This window comes from Drosophila tropicalis, unplaced genomic scaffold (assembly GCF_018151085.1).
Source record: "Drosophila tropicalis isolate 14030-0801.00 unplaced genomic scaffold, ASM1815108v1 contig_593, whole genome shotgun sequence".
Lineage (NCBI taxonomy): Eukaryota > Metazoa > Arthropoda > Insecta > Diptera > Drosophilidae > Drosophila > Drosophila tropicalis.
Genome location: NW_027173070.1, coordinates 7,950,675 through 7,971,214, shown reverse-complemented (window position 1 = coordinate 7,971,214; position 20,540 = coordinate 7,950,675). Strand labels below are relative to the sequence as shown.

The 20,540-nt window shown below is 38.4% G+C and overlaps 4 protein-coding genes across 4 annotated transcripts; 3 read left to right on the top strand and 1 right to left on the bottom strand.

Annotated features, from left to right (window-relative positions):
• The first annotated feature begins 115 nt into the window (after nucleotides 1–115).
• Usp20-33 (Ubiquitin specific protease 20/33) lies at nucleotides 116–3,884 on the top strand. The gene is given in 5 exon segments (XM_068290698.1): nucleotides 116–317; nucleotides 430–796; nucleotides 852–1,693; nucleotides 1,695–2,895; nucleotides 2,967–3,884. Coding segments are annotated over 5 exon segments (2,748 nt in total). The 5' UTR covers nucleotides 116–245; the 3' UTR covers nucleotides 3,233–3,884.
• Nucleotides 3,885–5,288: 1,404 nt separating this feature from the next.
• On the top strand, nucleotides 5,289–7,731 carry SmydA-1 (SET and MYND domain containing, arthropod-specific, member 1). Its single transcript, XM_068290796.1, has 5 exons — nucleotides 5,289–5,489; nucleotides 5,553–6,004; nucleotides 6,227–6,763; nucleotides 6,844–7,028; nucleotides 7,288–7,731. The coding sequence occupies exons 1-5, from the start codon at nucleotides 5,358–5,360 to the stop codon at nucleotides 7,527–7,529; spliced, it is 1,548 nt and encodes a 515-aa protein (XP_068146897.1). The 5' UTR covers nucleotides 5,289–5,357; the 3' UTR covers nucleotides 7,530–7,731.
• A 1,736-nt stretch (nucleotides 7,732–9,467) lies between these two features.
• Mdr50 (Multi drug resistance 50) lies at nucleotides 9,468–15,875 on the top strand. Its single transcript, XM_068290803.1, has 7 exons — nucleotides 9,468–9,665; nucleotides 11,572–11,803; nucleotides 11,868–12,148; nucleotides 12,208–14,161; nucleotides 14,225–14,670; nucleotides 14,734–15,442; nucleotides 15,509–15,875. Exons 1-7 carry the CDS (start codon nucleotides 9,547–9,549, stop codon nucleotides 15,707–15,709), a joined length of 3,942 nt encoding a protein of 1,313 aa, XP_068146904.1. The 5' UTR covers nucleotides 9,468–9,546; the 3' UTR covers nucleotides 15,710–15,875.
• Nucleotides 15,876–16,916: 1,041 nt separating this feature from the next.
• On the bottom strand, nucleotides 16,917–20,398 carry Hsc70-5 (Heat shock protein 70 cognate 5). Its single transcript, XM_068289214.1, has 7 exons — nucleotides 20,270–20,398; nucleotides 19,974–20,076; nucleotides 19,800–19,837; nucleotides 18,688–19,266; nucleotides 17,519–18,623; nucleotides 17,316–17,456; nucleotides 16,917–17,247 (listed from the first exon to the last, which is right to left on the bottom strand). The coding sequence occupies exons 2-7, from the start codon at nucleotides 20,052–20,054 to the stop codon at nucleotides 17,146–17,148; spliced, it is 2,046 nt and encodes a 681-aa protein (XP_068145315.1). The 5' UTR covers nucleotides 20,055–20,076; nucleotides 20,270–20,398; the 3' UTR covers nucleotides 16,917–17,145.
• Nucleotides 20,399–20,540: the final 142 nt, after the last annotated feature.

The following is a 20,540-nucleotide window of genomic DNA, read 5'->3' as shown; positions in this document are numbered from 1 at the left end:
AAATGCTTTGTAATTTTTTTTGTAAATATTTTTACGTGTACTTATATTTATCCCTAAACTGATTAGTAAATTTTTTGTAGCTATGAATCTGAATGACTTGGAACCGGTACTAGTTCCGCGCAATTGGTTTGGCATTTTGCGCGATTTAGGCCTGCAGTCACATTGAGTCCATCCATCGAAATTCTCAATAAAATCAAAATAATCAAAGAAAACATTAAAAAATAGTTCGTCGAACGCTTTGAATAATGAATGTGAGCTTCAGTCCACCATGCCCACACTCAGAGACTAACCACAAGACAGTGGATAAGGAACAACGGGTAACAATGAGCTGGCCAAATTGGAAATGAAACCGAACTGGAACGAACTGCATATTCCCCTTACAATTTACATGACTTTCGATTTTTCTTTATTTTGTTACTTTGCTTTTAGCTACCACCTGAGACTTCCGATTCGGACAACGATTTGGAACGCGAGGAGAATATGCTAAAATGCCATGATGAGCTCTTTAGTTATTCGCTTAATTCGCTGGCAAAGCGGGATGAATACCTGGAGAATGTTGCTACTGGCTCGGGCACTGGACTGGTGGGCCTGCAGAATTTGGCAAACACTTGTTACATGAACTCAGCCCTGCAGGCTTTGAGCAATCTGAATCCCATGACGCACTATTTCATCAACTGCGGCGATTTGGTCGAGCATATAGCCGATCAGAGTTCGAGTCGTTGTAAGCCAGTGGGTTTGGCCAAAAGTTATCAAAGGCTAATGCAGGATATTTGGTTACATTGTGATGATCCCAAAGGTAGGAATTAATTGTTTTGAAAAGCAAAGGAAGTTAAAGCTTGTGTGCCTTGCAGAATTTGTTGCACCCCGGGGCATACTTTATGGCATACGTTCTGTTCATCCTATGTTCCGAGGCTATCAGCAGCATGATACCCAGGAGTTTTTGCGTTGTTTTATGGATCAATTGCATGAGGAGCTTACGGAGCAGATTCAACAACATCAAGTCAAAACGGATGAAAAACCTGATACAAATGAGGAAGAGGGTGACCACGTATCGGGCACCCTTCATACACCGACAGCCTCTGAAAGCGAGTATGATACTTGTGAGAGCAGCATGTCTGAATCATCGGGTGAGGTGCTTATGAAAACTGAATACTTTATGGCTCCCAAAATACGCAGTCATAAGAATTCCACCAGCCAATCAATGCCCCCAGCAGCAGCAGCGTCACCCACCGTGGAGTCGGCCCGTTCCATCATCAGTGATGTATTTGATGGGAAGTTATTGTCTTCGGTGCAATGTTTAACCTGTGATCGCATATCTACGCGAGAGGAAACATTCCAGGATCTTTCCTTGCCCATCCCGACTAGGGATTTCCTTAATGTCTTGCATCAGACGCACAGTCTTAGTGTTCAGAGTTTAAATGCCACAGATGCCAATGAGGGTTGGATATCTTGGATGTTGGGTCTATTACGGTCTTGGATATATGGGCCATCGGTGACTCTATACGATTGCATGGCCAGTTTCTTTAGTGCCGATGAGCTAAAGGGGGATAATATGTACAGCTGCGAAAAATGCAACAAATTACGAACGGGCATTAAATACTCCCGTGTGCTTAATCTTCCTGAAGTTCTGTGTATACACTTGAAACGCTTTCGACACGATTTATCGTACAGTTCAAAAATATCGTCTCATGTCTTTTTTTCCGCTCGAGGGATTCGATATGCATCCTTATGTCGATAAAAATTGCCAAAGTCAAGTCTACTCGTATAATCTGTCATCGGTAATTTGTCACCATGGTACTGTAGGTGGTGGCCATTATACTTGCTATGCTCGTAATACACTTAACGGTCGTTGGTACGAATTCGATGATCAATTTGTCAACGAGGTGTCATCCGACGTTGTTCAAAATTGCCAGGCTTATGTGTTATTCTATCAAAAGCATAATCCCCAAATGAAACTAGTACGTGAAGAGGCTCTTAGTTTATCCTCCATGTATCCCTTATGCCATTCCGATATACAATTCTATGTCACACGAAAGTGGCTAACCAGATTGGCCACCTTTTCCGAACCGGGACCCATTAATAATCGGGAAATCCTGTGCCCTCATGGTGGTATCCTACATTCCAAAGCCGATTTAATTAGTCAGATTGCAGTGCCAATTTCCCAACCGTTATGGGACTATCTTTTTAAAATATTTGGTGGCGGTCCCGCTGTGAATATACTATTCCAGTGCGAGGCTTGCAAAAGGGTAGCCGAGTGTTTGGCCAGGCGCCAACTATATGAACTGAATGAGTTTACCAAATATAATGGCTTGCAAAGTGAACATTTGGATTCATCGGCCATTTATGCCATTGCCATGCCTTGGCTGCGTTCATGGCAGCAATTTTCGCGCGGAAAAACCCAAAAGGAGCCGGGACCTATTACAAATGAGGGCATTGCCCATCCCAGCGATAATACCACTTCCACCATAAGTTGTGTACGTTCGGGTGCGGACTTTGCCCAATTGAATGCCAGATTATGGCATTTCCTGCATGGTATCTATGGAGGAGGTCCTGAAATACTGCTGCGACGAGCATTATCCGATGACGATGAGGCTGATGAAATCGAGATAATTGATCAGGATGATGAAACTGACGAACCTGAACCCGATGTGGAAGCAGATGTCGACGAAGAACTTCATAATGCCGTCAATCATTCGGATACTGAAAGTACTATGGGTCGTCACTTTAGTCCAAGCACCAGTCCGAGTCCAGTTGAGCTACCAGCCACTAGTCCATTAAAAACTAAACGCAACAGATCCAATCTCAAGGTCTCGGCATTACGTTTAAATATGCGCAAGCGTGGAAGACGCAATCGAAATGCATTTAAGCAGCATGCCGAAATGTATGGAGCTGAAGGTGAGTAGCTGATCTTACGAGAATCTGGTTAGTTAAAGGTAGCACCTTTAAAATGCTTTGTCTTTGTTTAGGAAACTACCACGCTCATGATCCACCGCTGCCGGCTGATGGTTCTGTTGCTAATGCTGTTGAACAGCGTATTGCATTTGATCATTCTATAACTAGACCATTCCAAAAGGACAATTTCCAAGTCAATGGACGCCGTGAGAAAATTTCCCGTGACAAATCTCGCAGCATTAGTGCCACCACAAACAACAATAACAAAGAAAATGTCACATTGCAAAAGTTCGTCACTTTACGCGAGTCGAATGGGGTTAATGACGAGACTGATATTTGATCGAAAGCTAAAAATCATAAGCGAATCAGGCCAAAATCAAAAAAGAAGTTAAAATGCCAGTAGAAAAAGTAAAAAATTACAAGAAAAAAAAGGGCGGGTTCATTCATACCTCAGTGTTTGATTGGGGTGGAGGCTATCAATCAATATATTACTTAACTATAGTGACAAATTGTGTATAAAAAAAAAAAATGAAACGAAGAAACAAAAAAAGGAGAAGAAAAACTGTATTTATAAATAGAAATTACCATAATTGTATCTTAACGGCTAAAGCACGTCTACACCAAACTTAGCATGTTCCACTAGATATATATACATATATATATATATATATATATATATATATATATATATATTTAAACCTGTCACAATATATAAATGGAACCCAACTTGTACATAATGTAATAATTTTAGATTGATAAAACACTGTATGTAAATTAGAAAACAAAATATTTCAATGTGAAACTGGAAAAGGGCACACAATGCCAAGTACAGGATATGTTCTGGTTAATGATGTGATTAAAACGGAAACGGAAAAGCAATTATGTTAGCAAAATGTCTTTTAATTCTACTAGTACAGCAAATAAATAAATGATTGTTAGGGCAGTTGATAAATACATTTGAATGGAGATATTAAAGAAAACAATCAAAATAATACTGTTTTGTAGTTTGTAGTTCTTGCTCCACGAAAAGCAATCCATAATCTGAAGTTTGATACTTTTTTGTTTACAAATTAAGATGAAAATCTGAAATATGTTTCACGCATCCTTGGAACTTACCCAGATTGCTTTACTTAAGATATTTTAGGATCTTGCAATGCACAATTAGTTTTTCTTTTATTTATCAACTAAAAGTAATAGTAATTCAAATTAAAAACAACTTAAAGGAATGTAAACAGAGTGTCAATTGTGACTAGTACTATTGTGCAAGGCTTCTATTTAAAAAGGATCTATATTTCTATATTGCTAGTGATCTGTATTGCGACAAATTTTGATTAGCGAAAGTCAAAAATTATTGTAAGGATTTAGATGATATAACTAGAGCAAAGTTTGAATAAAAATTAAGCTTATTGAATACTTCAGTAACATTTCTAAAAGATTGTTTAAAAAATTAATAAAAGAAAGTTTCAGATGTATCAGTTTATCAGGAGTTTGATTTGCTTATACAAATTTTGCAATGTTTTCCACAATATTCTTCAGATTCACTTTTAATTTATAAAGAGTATACTTCAATATATTCCCAAACCATCGTAGAACTTGGAAATTAAAACGTTTCCTTTAAAACTTTAGCAATTGACATTAAAAAACGTTTTTCCACCTTTTTTTTTAGCGAAAAGTATTTCAAGCTAGGGCGTGGGCCGTATTTCAAATTCGGGGTAAAACATAATTGAACGATTTTTCATTAAATTTAAATCTCTAGGGAGGTAAAGTAAATTAAAGCTACGATTATATTATGTATAATATTTATAATTCGAAACTTTCGATGCAGATAACGAATAAAAACTGAGCAATAATAAATGAAAATGTATTACAATATTATATAAGGATGGATGTTAGTTAGTTACATCTAGGAAACAAATCATAAATATTCCTGAGTTTGAATAAGTTTAACTCAATCTCAATCTTCTGATTGATTGTGATTTAATTTTTTTTAAAACGTTGTCAATTATGTTTACCCCAAAAACCTAAATATTTCAAGTTTTATATCTAAACTAGAAACATCATTAAGATGAACCTATTTGATATTGGAAAAATTGGGAAAGAGAAAATATAATCAATGAAAGAAATAGAATAATCTTTTAGAAATTTCTCAGCATTCTTATTATTATGAATTTGCCGTTACTTCTAATATTAAAATGTGAATTAGAACGAATTAAACGAAAGTTTTGCTTCATTTGCTTCAATTTTCTTCGTTTGTAGTAAACTCTCTTACCCTTTTGGTATATTTTTGTCTATTATTCGCCGCATTGGTCCACACTAATTTCGGGTGGAGATCTATTAATAGATGCATCGCCCTACATGCTCAGCATCAGTAGCTCACTCACTGAAGATTCATTGAAGCGAAAGCCAAAAAATAAGAGGAAGAATATTTTTCATCATTTGTGTTGTGTTTTCTTTCCCCGTCAATAATGAATTCCTGTCAGGTGTGCGCGGAGCCAACGAAAAACAATTGTTCCAATTGCAATCAGGTCTCGTACTGCAGTGTCCAACATCAAAAGCAGGACTGGAAATTACACAAACCCAATTGTCATCCATACAAAGTAAATTTATTTTCCCATTTTTACTGTCGATATAACCTCAAAGTGGTTTTCTCTTTTCTGCAGATAGCCCACAATGAGGTATTGGGTCGTCATTTGGTGGCCACACGGAATATAAAACCATATGAGATTATACTTAAGGAGGCGCCACTGGTGCGTGGACCTGCCCAGATATCGGCTCCCGTTTGTATGGGCTGCCTGAATAGCATTGAGCCCACAGATCATATAGAATGCGAGCAATGTGGTTGGCCTTTGTGCGGGCCGGAGTGTAAATCTCTTGATGAGCATCGTGCTGAATGCAAATTGACCAAAGATCGTGGCCAAAAGGTCAATGTGCAGGAGTTCCAGGGCCCACATCCACTCTATACTTGTGTGAGCACTGTCAGATGTCTTTTGCTAGGTGAAACGAATGCTGCAAATGCCAAGAAGTTCAGTGATCTGGAATCTCTGGAGTCCACGAGACGTGGTTCGAGCCAATGGAAAGCGGATTTGACCAGCATAGGGCAATTTATACCCAAGTAATTGGCATAGGCGAATCTTGGGATAAAAGATGCAAGAATTTTGCCCTCTAAAGTATGCAATAGGCATAAAAAGTACTCTATTTCAAAATATGTTTTTTTTTTCTAAGTTTTAAAAAGTGAATTTCCTTTTACTGTGCATCACATACCTTAAGGGGCAAAGTTACACCATTTCACACATCTAAAAGAAAGAGTTAATTATTAACGTTTTAATTTTTGCAGATTTTTCAAGACTCAAAAGTTCAGCGAAGAAGAAATCATGCGCACTGTGGGCGCCTTACAAATCAATGGACATGAAGTGCCCACTTCTGATCCACCGCATGTGGCTGTCTTCTATGTGGCCTCGTTCACGGAGAACTCATGCCTGCCCAATTTGGCTAAAAGTTTCAATAAGCATGGCCATTGCATTCTCTGGGCTCCACAGGCCATCAAGAAGAACTCTCATCTAAGCATTTGCTATTCGGATGCCATTTGGGGTACATCGGATCGGCAGCGGCATTTAATGCAGACGAAGCTCTTTAAATGTGCTTGCCTACGTTGCCAAGATCCCACCGAATTGGGCACCAACTACAGTGCCATCAAGTGTGAGGATCGCAAATGTTCGGGTCTGATGTTGCCCACCAAAGCGGATGACTGGCATGGTGGCTGGCAGTGTAAGGAGTGCCGCAAGCAAGTTCCTAAACAATATGTGGAGGGTATACTCGAGCGTGCTGGCCAAGATATACAGAGCATGGAGAAGACTATCGAAAATGGTTTCAAGTGAGTCATAATGGTCAGGTTTTTGATTTTTCGGTAGTCATTCACACCCAAAAATTCTAATCAATTGTGTGTGTGTGTAGGTATCTCAAGCACTATGAACGTTGGCTGCCGTCACAACACTTTCACATGAGCGAAATAAAGATATTGCTTGTCCAGATTATAGCCAAAGATCAGCAAGAATTGATGGTTGTATCCGATGAAAGGCTGCAATTGAAATTGAAGTTTGCCCGTGAGCTAGTCGAACTATATGAGACCATAACGCCATGTAAGCTTGATAAATAGTTTATTTAAAAATAGTTCTTTGGGTTAGTTACAGTTCGCTTGGACTTGAATAATTGTAATTATATACATATTATCTTTATATATCTATATAAATGCCATGCGATCTGTTACAAAAGTTGTGACGAAATGGCACTTGTAGCCATTTATTACGTATACGCCATGTTATCTATTGATTTGTTTATATCTCTCTCCCACACACACACACACACACACACACACTCATACTATATTTATTAACCTAGGTGAAGTACGCACTTTGGGCACACTTTGTTTTGAACTTCATTCGGCAATTGCCGAAAATACACGTCGCATTGCTTTGGAGACGACCCTATCACCAACCGAAATGCTAAATGAGTCTCTAATGTATGTGGAAAAGTGCGTCAATTACTTGCAATACGAATCGGACATCTTTGTGGAAGGTCATATATTGAAGCAGGCCAAAATTAATCGTGATGCACTACGCATGGTCATGAGAATTTGTTAAATCAAAAAAAAAAAAAAAAAAAAAGGGAGAAAAAAACATAATAGTAATTCTACACTAATTACCGTGTTCCACTTGAGTGGTCGGGCGGCTCATATCAGTTCAACCAAAAGTGATAAAGCGACTGTCTAGTTGTAGCCAATATACACATATATTGGCAAACTCATCAGGATGGCTTACGTTTTGGCCAATATAAAAAATAAATAAATTCAATACCAACCAAATGTCAATTCTGATTTGGGTTTTTCTTTCTTTTGTTTCGTTTTTATTCTTGTTATCACCGCCATGCGGAAAACTGTTTAGTCATTTCACATTGTCAAAGTAAAATGTTATAGTCTAGGTGTGTGTATGTATATGTTTTTATTAAGTTAATCATTAGGTAGTCACGCTTTTTGCCATAACATTGCCTCAAAGCATTGGATCGACACTCGCACTTTGATTGATAAGGATAAGTATCAGCAGGTTGCTATAGGGCCTTAAAATTCCTGACACTCTTTCTTGTGTTCCTCTCTCTCTCTCTCTCTCTCGCTCTCTCACTCTCTCTCTTAACAGCAAAGGCTGATGACATGCCTAACAAAAAATTGTGAAATTTTGCCTATGCTCATGTACCTATAATAAATCGACTGTAATTACTTTACTACACTCAAGATAATTTCACAAACATTTCTAATAATAATTATTTCTGGTCAATCAATGAAGGGAATTCCAATTATTTCAATAATAATTAAATATGAAAATCATTACATTTATCAGAGAACGAGACCAAAGTAAGTAAATTTTTTTAATTACTTTAACAAAAAAATAAATAATTTTCAAAGCTAAATTTCGGCTTTTGTTTTTGAATAATATTAATACACAGCTAATGTAAAAATAAAATTTAAGATATTGTTTTTAAAAAAGTGATTTATTTGTTAAATTTGATCCTTACGCAATTAAAAAATAAAAATAATTAAGTTTATTTACTCTCAAACAATTCGAGAAAGCCTTTTAGACTTGTATTTTAGACCCATAATAAAAAATATTTATTTTGTTGACATCGGGTTCTGATATAAATGATTTACTTATCATCCTTTCGCCTTTGTCCTTTGAAAGAGATTATAAATTTCTAAGTGAATGAAAATTTTAAAGCATACTTTTTGTATAAAAATGTGTCTCATAGCACCCAAACTTAGTTAGTTAGGCAGAAACAGAGACTGGAAACTTTGCATTGCGTAGGGTAATATTTTATTTTCTTTTTAAGAAGGTCTATATCTAAAATATATAGGAATTGTACAGATAAATCCAGACCTAGAGACCAGAGTACATTTCTCCAATACACAAACCAATCTAAACACTTGTCCCACGGATTCAGCTTCAGCACATAGTCTATTCGAAAGTGGTAATTGGTCCCTTGGTCTGAAGTTTGACCCTTTCTTTTGGTATTTTTTTTTTTTTAAGTGTACAAAGAACTTGATACTTGAAACAAATATTTTCATTTGCTCACAAATTAACTAGAAGAGAATTTCATCAGTCTCTTGAATCCTAATTAGGATGGACTAAAACCTTTAACTAAACTATCCGAAAATTGTCAATGACAATTTATGGAAATGGCATTAACATAAATGAATTTAAGGATTTCTTCCATAGAAATAATGACCACTCTTCATATATGTATGTACATATATAACTATTAAGCATGTTTTATAAATGGCACAACTCTTTTCGATTGACCTTCTCTTTGACTCAGCATTACTCTTAATTTTTGGTATATATTCACCAATAAATTGATAAAAAATGAACAAAACACTGCCGTCTTGCTCAGATATTGGCAATGTTTGTGTGTGTGAGTGAGTACTATCAGTTATTTTAGTGTCTCTGATAACAAGGCTCTGTGCGTGTGTATTCAAATATAAAGGCCTAAGGAATTTGGTAAATATTATTAGTCTTTTAGAAACCATTCTATTGATCGGCTCGCGTTTACCTACATTATATTTTTGAAGTGAAGGGTTGAAAAAGGATTTTTTTGCGTATTCGAGACATAATGACGGCCGCATCGAACGGTAACATCGTCAAGGACGATGAGGGACCACCATCCCATTACAAAACCAATATAACATTGGCTGATTCCTTTGCTGGCAATGGCAAGGATAAAAAGAGCTTGTGAGTTAAAAAAAAAAAAAAAAATTTCAATTTATCTTATGAAAAATTTTAGATAAATTTTGTGTGTTTCTTTGAAAATATCATGAAATCATGGTAAAGTTTTAAGAATTACTCTACTTATATAAATTTAAGTGACATTGAATGATTTTCTAATCATTAAATGTGAAAAATGAGTTGAAAAAAAAAAAAGTTCAGTCAATTGGTGAATAAGTTTATAGCAGAAAAATAGCTTTGTCATCTTATTTCTTTAAGAAAATTTGTAATTTTTTCAAGCTTTCTAACAAATTGGCAATAAACATTGAATGCGTGGATATTTGAGTGTGTTTAAAGTATTTTTAAATTAAGAAATTGAATGGCATTTAAAGGATTTTCTAAGCATCAGTGTGGAAAATGAATTTTTATTAAATTAATTGGTGATTAATTTTGGAAAAAAAAACTTATCTCCTTAACAAATTATATGTAATTTCAAGTAATGATTAATTACTTACAGAAAGTATTTACAAGTCATGATAAAGTTAAAGAATTTTTGAGTGAACTTTCCATCAAAATAAAATAAGAAAAGTGTCGAAGTGATTTCTGGCAATTGAATTAACTTTCTAAAAATTTGCCAAATCATGAATATTGACTATTTGCAAGGATTTTGTTTGTCCTTCATTGAAAACAACAATTAAACAATTAAAGTGCAAAGAAAATGTAATTGAATTAGTTTATAAATTATTTTGTGTTTTATTTATAATAATTTGTTATTTTACCATTAATGACTTTTAAATGACATTTTAATATCACATAAAACTATATAATATTAGGCACTTGAAATGTTAAAAAAAATGCATATGTAATTCCAATCTATCACATTTGAATTTTGACCAGATAAAGCCTTTTAATCGGCACTTGTATGAATATGGTAATTATTTTTGATAACATATCAAATAATTGATTGGAAATAAATCAATTTTCTCAAACTTCAGCACGTGAGGTTTTTCTTTTAAGAATTTTTAAAGGGAAGTGTGCCCTGGTCTTTCTTTATGAGCCTTATAAAAAAATTTCATAGCCATCGTGACTTTGCTATTTGCACATATCAGTTTATCATTTTGCTTTTAGTTGTCGCCATTTGGCCAATTATTCACCACCCACAATCAAAAGGGCAATAAATTTCATAGAACCGATGATAAATTGATAGACATAGAGCAAGGCGTTGTTTAAATGATTCTAATAGTCGTTAATGGAAAGTTGAATTGAATTGAAATTAATTTCAACTCACAATTTTCTAACTGAAATTGAATTTAAAAATTTGTTATTAAAATCCACTTAGTAATTTATTAAATTGTGAAATTAAATTAGCAGGTTGCTTGTTAAGGGCTATTTTAAGAAGTTTTAGTTATCAGCAAGCTTTGCCACTTAAGCTACTCACTACTTGAAAACTAATACTAGTTGGGAATCACAAACAGTTGAAGTGAAAAAAAGAAAAGCATAGTTTACAGCTCATTTCAAGCTTTGTAACATTAAAATAAAAGAAAAGTAAACACAAAAATATATAAATTTAGTTTGGTATTTCAAAATTTTGAATTGGTTTTTAAGATGAAAAAACTGTTAGGTTTTCGAAAAGTGTACGAATAATGGGTTTTTCTTTTTATCAATGATTCACAAGGGGGTAGCAAAACAAAGAAGAAATAGAATATGTTTATTTTGCGTGTGTGTGTGGGTGTGTGTGTGTGTGTGGGGTTAGATATTTATTGACGATCGACGCAATCGTTTCACAGGCTGATTAGAGTCTAAGAGCACGCATGGCGCTGAGGTTCGAGGGCTTTGGACGCAGCCTTGACTTGTGTCATAGATAAAGCATATATTAGCTGCTTTATGAATTGATTGTGAGTATTTTTACTAACCACATTGTGGTTTATTGCAGTGAACCGAATAAAACGAAAAAGAAATCGAAGCATGACTCTTCAGATGACAGTGAGGGCAGTGAGGATGGTGATGAGAAGCCCAAGGATGATCTTAAGCCAGTTGGTTTCTTTGCCATGTTTCGTTATGCCACGACAAAGGATCGCGTAATGTATGGAATTGGTTTATTGTGTGCCATAGCTACGGGCCTAACCACACCAGCCAACAGTTGGATATTTGGTAACTTGGCCAATGTAAGTGCCATTAAGCATTATATCTGGTTTTTGCCCTTCACTTAAACCTCATTAACATTTTCAGAGTATGATTGATTTTGGCGGTGCCATTCAAGGAACACGATACACCCGTGACGATGCCATGTCCGAGGCTCTTTTGGATTCTGTTCAGGAATTTTCACTACAGAACACTTATATTGGCATAGTCATGTTGGTCTGCTCCTATATATCGGTGACTACTTTCAATTATGCTGCCCACTCGCAGATTCTGAACATAAGATCGAGATTCTTTCGTTCAATCTTGCATCAAGATATGAGTTGGTATGACTTCAATCAGAGCGGTGAAGTGGCCAGTCGCATGAATGAGTAAGTACAACAACATTCCAAACGGGAACTTAGGCTAATGACTTGCTGTTCTTCTATAGGGATTTGTCTAAAATGGAGGACGGCCTGGCTGAGAAAGTTGTAATGTTTGTCCATTATATTGTATCGTTTATTGGCTCCTTGGTATTGGCATTTGTGAAGGGTTGGCAATTATCGTTGGTGTGCCTGACCAGTTTGCCGGTGACTTTCATTGCCATGGGCTTGGTATCAGTGGCCACCTCTAAGCTGGCCAAACAGGAGGTTAGCATGTATGCAGGAGCAGCTGTTGTGGCCGAGGAGGCCCTATCTGGTATCCGGACTGTCAAGGCTTTCGAGGGCGAAGAGAAAGAAGTGGCTGCCTACAAGGTGCGCGTCGTTGGGGCCAAGGAATTGAATATCAAACGTAATATGTTCTCCGGATTGGGTTTTGGACTTCTTTGGTTCTTTATCTATGCATCTTATGCTCTGGCCTTTTGGTATGGCGTTGGTTTGGTGTTGAAGGGCTACAAGGATCCGTACTATGAAAACTATGACCCCGGAACTATGATTACTGTGTTCTTTTCGGTTATGATGGGCTCCATGAATATTGGCATGGCTGCTCCGTATATTGAGGCATTTGGCATTGCCAAAGGAGCTTGTGCCAAGGTCTTTCAAATTATTGAACAGATTCCCATCATCAATCCCATTGAACCACAGGGTAAGAAACTAAACGAACCTCTAACCGAGATTGAGTTCCGTAATGTGGAGTTCCATTACCCGACGCGTAAGAAGATTCAGATTTTGAACAAGCTGAATCTGAAGATTCATCGTGGCGAGACGGTGGCTCTGGTGGGTCCCTCCGGTTGTGGCAAATCCACGTGCATTCAATTGCTTCAGCGTTTCTATGACCCCGATGGCGGTGAACTGTTATTTAATGGAAAGAATCTAAAGGATCTTAATATCAATTGGTTGCGTGATCGCATTGGTGTAGTGGGTCAGGAACCGGTGCTCTTTGGTCAATCTATCTACGAGAATATACGCTATGGACGTGAGGATGCCACCGAGGAAGAGATTCATGCCGCTGCTGCTGCTGCTAATGCTGCCATATTCGTTAAGAAACTGCCCAAGGGATACGATACACTGGTGGGCGAGCGAGGAGCTCAATTGTCGGGAGGACAGAAGCAACGTATTGCCATTGCCCGTGCTCTGGTACGTAATCCTGAAATCCTGCTGCTGGATGAAGCCACCTCTGCCCTGGATACGGCTAGCGAGGCCAAGGTACAAGCGGCTCTAGAAAAGGCAAGTGCTGGACGCACCACAGTCATTGTGGCTCATCGTTTGTCAACGGTGAGGAGGGCCGACAAAATTATTGTTATTAACAAGGGCGAAGTGGTTGAGAGTGGAACCCATCAGGAGCTTATGATGATCAAGAATCATTACTTCAATCTGGTTACCACCCAGTTGGGTGAGGATGATGGCACTGTACTCAGTCCCAGCGGTGATATCTATAAGAATTTCGACATTAAGGATGAAGATGAAGAGGATATTAAGATAATTGAGGAGGAAGTCGATGAAGAAGAATCAAAGAAGGATAAGAAAAAGAAGAAGCAGAAGAAGGAGAAGGATCCCAATGCCGTTTCCCCCATGTCCGGGGTAATGAAAATGAACTCCCCGGAATGGCCACAAATCACCATTGGTTGCATTTCATCGGTTATCATGGGCTGTGCCATGCCTATTTTTGCCGTTCTCTTTGGCAGCATCCTGCAAGTTTTGGCCGTCAAGGACAACGATGAATATGTGCGAGAGAATTCCAATCAATATAGTTTGTACTTCCTCATAGCCGGTATTGTGGTAGGCATCGCTACCTTCCTGCAAATCTTCTTCTTTGGCATTGCTGGCGAACGCCTCACGGAACGTATTCGAGGATTACTATTCGAGACAATGTTGAGACAAGAGGTGGCCTGGTTCGATGATCGTGCCAATGGAACGGGTAGTCTATGTGCGCGTCTTTCCGGCGATGCGGCTGCTATTCAAGGTGTAAGTTATAGAATATCTAAACTGGGATTATATCTTCTAATTTCTTGTTTACGAATCTCTTAGGCCACTGGTCAGCGCATAGGAACTATTATCCAATCCGTTTCAACACTTGTATTGGGCATTGCTCTTGCCATGTACTACGAATGGAGTCTGGGTCTTTTGGCTTTGGCCTTTACCCCATTCATTCTGATTGCCTTCTATCTACAGAGGACAATTATGGCTCAGGAAAATATGGGCACGGCCAAGACCATGGAGAACTGCACAAAATTGGCCGTCGAAGTGGTGTCCAACATTCGTACAGTCGTTTCTTTGGGCAGAGAGGAAATGTTCCATTCCAACTATATGAATATGCTTTATCCGGCTGTGGCCAAGGCCAAAAAGAATACTCACTACCGAGGTCTGGTCTATGGTTTGGCTCGGTCCATGATGTTCTTTGCCTATGCCGCCTGCATGTACTATGGAGGATGGTGTGTGGTCAATCGTGACACCGAATTCGGAGATGTCTTTAAGTAAGTTCACCCGTTAGTCCTTTGAAAGCACAAGCTAATCTTCTTCTTTCTTGCTTCTTTTAGGGTCTCACAAGCTTTGATCATGGGCACAGCGTCTATAGCCAATGCCTTGGCTTTTGCCCCCAATATGCAGAAGGGTATAAGTGCGGCAAAAACGATTCTGAACTTCCTCAAGCGACAACCTCTGGTCACCGACAAGCCTGGAGTCTCACAGCTTCCTTGGCATTCGCAGGGTAATGTTATGTACGATCGAGTCGAATTCACGTATCCCACACGCAAAGAAATGCAAGTGCTTAAGGGAATTATCCTGCCAGTAAAGACAGGACAAAAGGTGGCTCTGGTTGGTCCATCTGGCTGTGGCAAATCGACTTGCATTCAGCTTATCCAGCGTTTCTATGATGTCGACGAAGGCTCCGTGCTGATCGATCAAAATGATATTCGTGAAATTTCCATAAGGAATCTACGTAATCAACTGGGCATTGTGTCACAGGAGCCCATTCTGTTTGATCGCACCATTAGAGAAAACATTGCCTATGGCGACAATTCGCGAACAGTTACCGAACAGGAGATTATAGCCGCTTGCAAGAAGTCCAATATTCATCAGTTCATTTCGGCCCTTCCCTTGGGCTATGATACACGCATGGGAGAGAAGGGTGCCCAGCTATCCGGTGGTCAGAAGCAGCGTATTGCCATAGCTCGTGCCCTTATACGTAATCCAAAGATTTTGTTGCTCGATGAAGCCACCTCTGCCTTAGATGCAGAGAGTGAGAAGGTGAGTTCCCTTCCATCTATCTTTCTTTCTTTGTTTACTTATCTTTCATCTAATTCTATGTTGTAGATTGTCCAAGATGCTCTAGATGCTGCTGCTGAAGGACGCACCACCATTAGTATAGCCCACAGATTGTCCACCATAGTCGACTCGGATATCATCTACGTGTTTGAGAATGGTGTCGTCTGCGAAAGCGGCACCCACCACGATCTTCTAAAGAATCGTGGTCTTTATTACACGTTGTACAAATTGCAAACAGGCGCCATGTGAAAAACTAGTCTCTAGCTAAGTTAATAGGTTTACGAATTTCGATCAATGATATGCCAAATATCTCAGAGATGAGACATTGGCGGTATCCCATTGTAATTAGTATTTAGTTGTTAAGTTAATTTATTAATTAAATAAAAGAAATGTTTATTAAACGAAATGAAAACTATATTTCATGGACTGATGTCATGAATTAGGCAAACGAATTCGTCTTAAATGAGAATTGAACTTTAAAAAATGGACAAATTATATATAGGACCTATCATTTATATCATATTTGGAATAATAATATTCTATATTGTTTGACCAACTGTTTTGCTAAATTGAGTACATATTTGAAATCGGTTAGAAATTAAAAATGTCGTTCTGGAAAAATATTTGAGATAAAATATAAGAACACGGACCAAATCCTAACATTTGGTTTTTAAGTCCTTTTCCTGAGTATATCGACTTAAATCTCTTAAATCTATGATATTTCTTTTGTTATTTTGATTCGAACTAAATTTAAAGCAATAGATGTTGGTAGTCCTTCGAAATTTGTCCCCTTGATTTAATTTTAAACGGTTTTTTGCCTCATAATTATATAAATTAAGAATTCAGAATTCAAAACTAAAAGCAACTTTAGAAAACAATTAGAGTCCAAAACAATTCATAAGACTAAAATTTTTCATTTCAAGTCTTTTTTTTCTTATAACGTTTAAATAATTTGTAGACACAGACATTTAATTTTATGTTTTAAGTTCACGTATATTTTAAATTTACATCGATTGTTTAAATTTAATTGCATCGTTTACCCAGTCAAATTTTTGGTTAATCTCACTGGAAACCAAAACAAACTTTAGCTTAAATTACGGGTTTAAAGGTTGTGGGGGGAGTGGAAGAGATCCCCCAAAAACAAACTGATTACCAATGCCCTTTAAAAACAGAGGGCCACCTGTGAAGTTTGTGATGTGCTCGATGATTCTAGTTTAACACTAAAAACTAGTCTTTTTTTGTTTTTATTTTAGGATAAATGTAAAAATAAGGGAAATCTTACAGAGGGTTGAGCACGAACACAGAGACTTCGGCCATTATCATAAGGCCACCCGCCAGGGAAGGCAATTTTGGTTACATAATAAACAATTAAAACTTTATGCAACACAAATTCTTACAATTTTGTTTTTAGTGGCGAAGATTTTTGTCAGCTGATCTGTCCGACATAACTACACAATTTTGGGTAAATGCTTTCTTCTTCTCTTCTTGCTTTGTGTATGTGTATGTGTGATTTTGGAAAAGGGAATTCTTCATGATGAGGGGTTTAAAATAAAACTTATTAGAATTCCAAAAGCGATTATCATTTAAATTATGGGGTATAAGGAAAGTGTGTGTGTATGTGTGTGTGTGTGTAGAGATGGAGTGGCGGGGAACTATGACAACTATGACTATGGTTGGCCTAACATTTAGTTCTTTTCTTCCTTCTTGGCATCGCCAGAAGTCTCGTTCGAACTGCTGCTGCTGCTATCAGCAGATCCCGATGAGCTACCCTCACGCTCAGCAGCCATCTGGAAACAAGAGATAAATGATTGGTTTTAGTAATGACTTTAAGTTGAGACTGGGTATGGAAACTCACCTTCTTGTAGGCCATCTCGAAGAGCTTCAATGAAGACTGCTGCAATTGAGTGGTAGCCTTACGAACTTCCTCGAGATCAGCTGTCTCCTTGTTGGCCATCAATGTGCGCAGGTCAGCAATTTCCTTCTTCAGCTTTTCGCACTGCAATGATAAAATTATAATTAAACAACTTGCCCTTTTTGGTTATCTAGAAGTTTTCTTACCTCCTCGGCGGGCAGCTGACTCTTGAATTCTTCCATCTTGGTCTCTGTGTCGTGGAGTATGCTCTCTCCCTGGTTAACAATCTCAATCAGTTCACGCTTCTTCTTGTCAGCTGAGGCATATTCTTCGGCCTTCTTGATCATGTTTTCGATTTCATCTTTGCTTAGACCACCGCTAGATTGAATAACAATCTGTTGTTCCTTGCCAGTGCCCTTATCCTTGGCAGACACATGGACAATGCCGTTGGCATCAATATCGAAGACAACCTCGATTTGAGGGACACCACGTGGTGCTGGTGGAATGCCAACCAACGTGAAGGAACCAAGCTTTTTGTTGTCATTAGCCATTTCACGTTCGCCCTGATGCACCTTAATTTCCACCTGAGTCTGGCCATCGGCGGCTGTGGAGAAGACCTGTGATTTCTTTGTGGGAATTGTGGTATTCCTTGAGATAAGACGTGTGAACACTCCACCCAAAGTCTCAATACCCAGGGACAAAGGTGTAACATCGAGCAGCAGAACATCGGTGACATCACCAGCTAGAACACCACCTTGGACAGCGGCTCCGACAGCCACAGCCTCATCGGGATTAACCGAACGTGAGGGCTGACGTCCAAACAGGTCCTGTACAGTGGATTGCACCTTGGGCATACGAGTCATACCACCGACTAACAATACTTCACCAATTTCCGATTTGGACACGTCGGCATCGGACAAAGCCTTCTGACAAGGTTGAATTGTGCGCTTGATGAGATCACCCACCAGACTCTCCAGCTTGGCGCGTGTCATTTTAAGGTTCATGTGCTGAGGACCAGCGGAATCCATGGTCAAGTAAGGCAAATTGATGTCAGTCTGTTGGGATGAGGACAACTCGCACTTTGCCTTCTCAGCAGCTTCCTTCAAACGCTGCATGGCAATGCCATCCTTACGGATATCGATTCCAGTATCTTTCTTGAATTCGGCCACCAAGTAGTCGACAATCGTATTATCGAAATCCTCGCCACCCAACAAGGTATCGCCATTGGTGGACTTCACTTCAAATACACCCTTTTGGATTTCCAAAATTGAAATATCAAAAGTTCCACCGCCCAAATCATAAACAGCGATGCTAAAATTAAAAAATAAATGTTAATAAGTTATAGAAATCGAATGATTTAAAGTAAATTATTTACATTTTGTCCTCGGTTTTGTCCATGCCATAAGCCAGGGCAGCTGCTGTAGGCTCATTGATCACACGCAAAACATTAAGACCGGCAATTTGTCCCGCATCCTTGGTGGCCTGACGCTGTGAATCATTAAAGTACGCTGGCACGGTAACGACGGCATTCTTGACGGGTGTATTCAGATATGCCTCGGCAGTCTCCTTCATTTTGATCAAAATGAAGGCTCCAATTTGCGAGGGTGAATATACTTTGCCATCGGTGGCTGAGACCCAGGCATCACCATTTGAGGCCTTAACCACTTTGTATGACAAGTTGGTAATGTCCTTTTTCACCTCGGGATCATCAAAACGGCGACCAATCAAACGCTTTGTGGCATAGAAAGTGTTGGCCGCATTGGTAACAGCTTGACGCTTGGCGGGCATACCAACCAAACGTTCTCCTTCTTTGGTGAACGCCACATGGGAGGGAGTGGTACGCGCACCCTCGGCATTCTCAATGACCTTTGCCTGTTTGCCCTCCATCACAGCCAAGCAAGAGTTGGTTGTGCCCAAATCAATGCCAATAACAGCACCTTTAACATCTCCGGATCTAAACGAACAATAAAAGAAACATAGTGATAAGCATGGCAACAGGAGGCAACAGAGATAAGAAAACTATAGAACATTGGCCTAGAAGCTTCGACAGAAAATAAATTCTGATGTGGGAAACGCTCTTCATTTGGAATACCACCCTTAAATGGAGAGTATTTCTAGATTTCCCCTCTTATGCTGCTTTTTGGAGGGGTTAAGAAATTCTTAAGATTCTATCCATTTTCCGGTAAAAACATACTTTTGAATCGAGCGACTATCGGACAAAACAAATGCTTGGGAAAATCTTATGCATTGTTTACATATCAACAGAAAACAGGAAGCACCCTGTATACATATGTTACCTTACATCAAAAATAATAAGAGGTAAGCAACACCTAAACTGATTTATATGATTAAAGAAAATGTACAGATCGATCTTGCAGATTATGATGCAATGTAGAGAAACCAAGTGTAAATATGCCGCACGATTGTTTTCAGCATGTGCTCGTTACATAAGCAAAATGGTTCGATAAATCTATGGATATTACTTACTTATAACGATGCAAACCATGATTGGCCACTGGCAGAGTCTGTAATAAGAGATTAGGCCATTTATTTAGTAAATTCATAAAAAACATGAACATCAGCCACCTCCCACTCCCCCTCATCAACTACGGCTGCATGCGGCGTATTATGTAAAGAGGCGGCATTCCGTTGAGTACTTACGCGGAATATGCTAGAAGCTCCGGCTGGAGCAACTCCGATCTGGCGCGCAAGACGAGGCAACAAATTGGGTACACGCAACATATTTAAATTCTATAGTTTCACACTGTAAAATGCAAATTAAGAAAGAAAAAAATTAACAAAAAACTGAACTTTGATAGGTAAATTTCTCCACCAGTTTCAGCTTATAATGAAGAACTTTGCAATAAGTTATTGATAATTCGCACAAAACTTATATTAGCAACAAATGCCTTGGTTTGAAGACATTGTTAAATTAATTTATTTGTCTGCATACGTACGATTCGATTCTTATTGGAAATAAATTATGAAACAACCGCTAAGAAAGCGAAAAATTTCGTCAGAGAACGGAACAGCGAGCACGTTTCCACACGAGGGTTGGCGAGTAAGTGAGTAATCGGAATCGAAGACAGAATCAGTTGAAGGGCCAGTGTTGCGGTTTGTCCTTTTTGCTTTCTCTCAAGAGAATACAAAAAGTCAAAATAAAAATCACAAATAAATTAAAACTTACCAAAATTATAACAAATTCGAATTTCGCTGTTACAATAGCTA